At 46.2% G+C, this 1113-nt stretch overlaps 1 protein-coding gene across 1 annotated transcript in view; it reads right to left on the bottom strand.

Annotated features, from left to right (window-relative positions):
• The window catches only part of LOC119591391 (L-threonine 3-dehydrogenase, mitochondrial-like), a 16662-nt gene extending 15673 nt beyond the window's left edge, over positions 1-989 (bottom strand). Inside the window, exon 1 of the mRNA XM_037940131.1 lies at positions 475-989. Coding sequence (XP_037796059.1) covers positions 475-479 — 5 coding nt within the window. The 5' untranslated portion in view covers positions 480-989. The remainder of the gene's footprint in view (positions 1-474) is intronic.
• Positions 990-1113: the final 124 nt, after the last annotated feature.

Below are 1113 nucleotides of genomic sequence, written 5' to 3'. Positions count from 1 at the left end.
TCAAGGCAAGGTGTGTGACCAGGTGTCAGACGGCGCAGCAGGACTCCGATGCTTCCTCAAAATCCTGCTGTAAAATCTCTTCACGGCTGTTGCGTGCAACGGCATCAGTCCCTCTTCCCAAGGAATACTTCGCATTGCCAAACCGAGTAAAGGATTTTTATTTAGTCTTCCTTTGTCACTGAAACTGCATTTTGCAACTGTCACTAACTTTGGCTTTGCTCCTTTCGTTTCAGTCAATGGCATCTGCGTTTAGCAACACCAACGCCATTTTCTCTCTTTGGAATTTCGACCCGTTTTCTTATATTACAAAAGCCAACGTTTCCCTCATGTTACGATGTTGAATGTCCTGATCTTGCAAGCTTGAAATATTGTTTGCATAATGGTACTGCTGCATGCTGTACCATTATACGCGTTCAGTAAAAGGGCCTGCCACGCTCCTACGGTTCATGTCCACACTCTGCTCGTTGCACTTACCTCATTCCGACAGTTCCAGCTGGACGCGATACTGTCAGCAAGGAAGATGCGCGTGTTGGAAATTAAACGATGAAGCTTGGTCAAAAATGATTATGTGCAGTAATTCGAAAGACAGGAACTGCTCTTTACGGTTATATTAGTAAAGGTGCAGTGGACCAACACTAGACTGAGGCAGGTACCAACTTCTAGCAGTATCTTTTGAAAGTATGACGGTGCATTTGTTAACGTTTCACTTAATATCAGCGCTTTGATATTGAACTTTCACTTAATAACTGGAACACAGTGCCTGCATTGTTCAGAAAAAGAGAAGCCCAAATTCCTGGCAAAACATGAAGCTGAGGAAGCTTTGGATTACCACCATAGGTGCTTCACTTCTGCGCGTGCCACTTTTAGGCCCTGTGTTCAGAAATCGTCGAGTAAGAGTGTGGTCCTCAGACTCTGGCTCTGTGTTGGGCCTCAGTACCAAGATACCACAGGCTGCCACAACCTGCCCACTACCCTGCCCCGCTCACACTGGCGGTTCAGTTCGCCAGCCCAACGGGAACAACACGCTCCTGGGCGTATAAATAATTGCAATTCGCTGTTAAACCGATGCGGAGGAGTCATTTTCCCTTCCTGTACATGTTCGTTTTCAACCTT

Source organism: Penaeus monodon, chromosome 28 (genome assembly GCF_015228065.2).
Source record: "Penaeus monodon isolate SGIC_2016 chromosome 28, NSTDA_Pmon_1, whole genome shotgun sequence".
NCBI classification, from domain to species: domain Eukaryota; kingdom Metazoa; phylum Arthropoda; class Malacostraca; order Decapoda; family Penaeidae; genus Penaeus; species Penaeus monodon.
The sequence above is the reverse complement of the archived record's forward strand: the minus strand, read 5'-3'. Positions and strand labels throughout refer to the sequence as shown.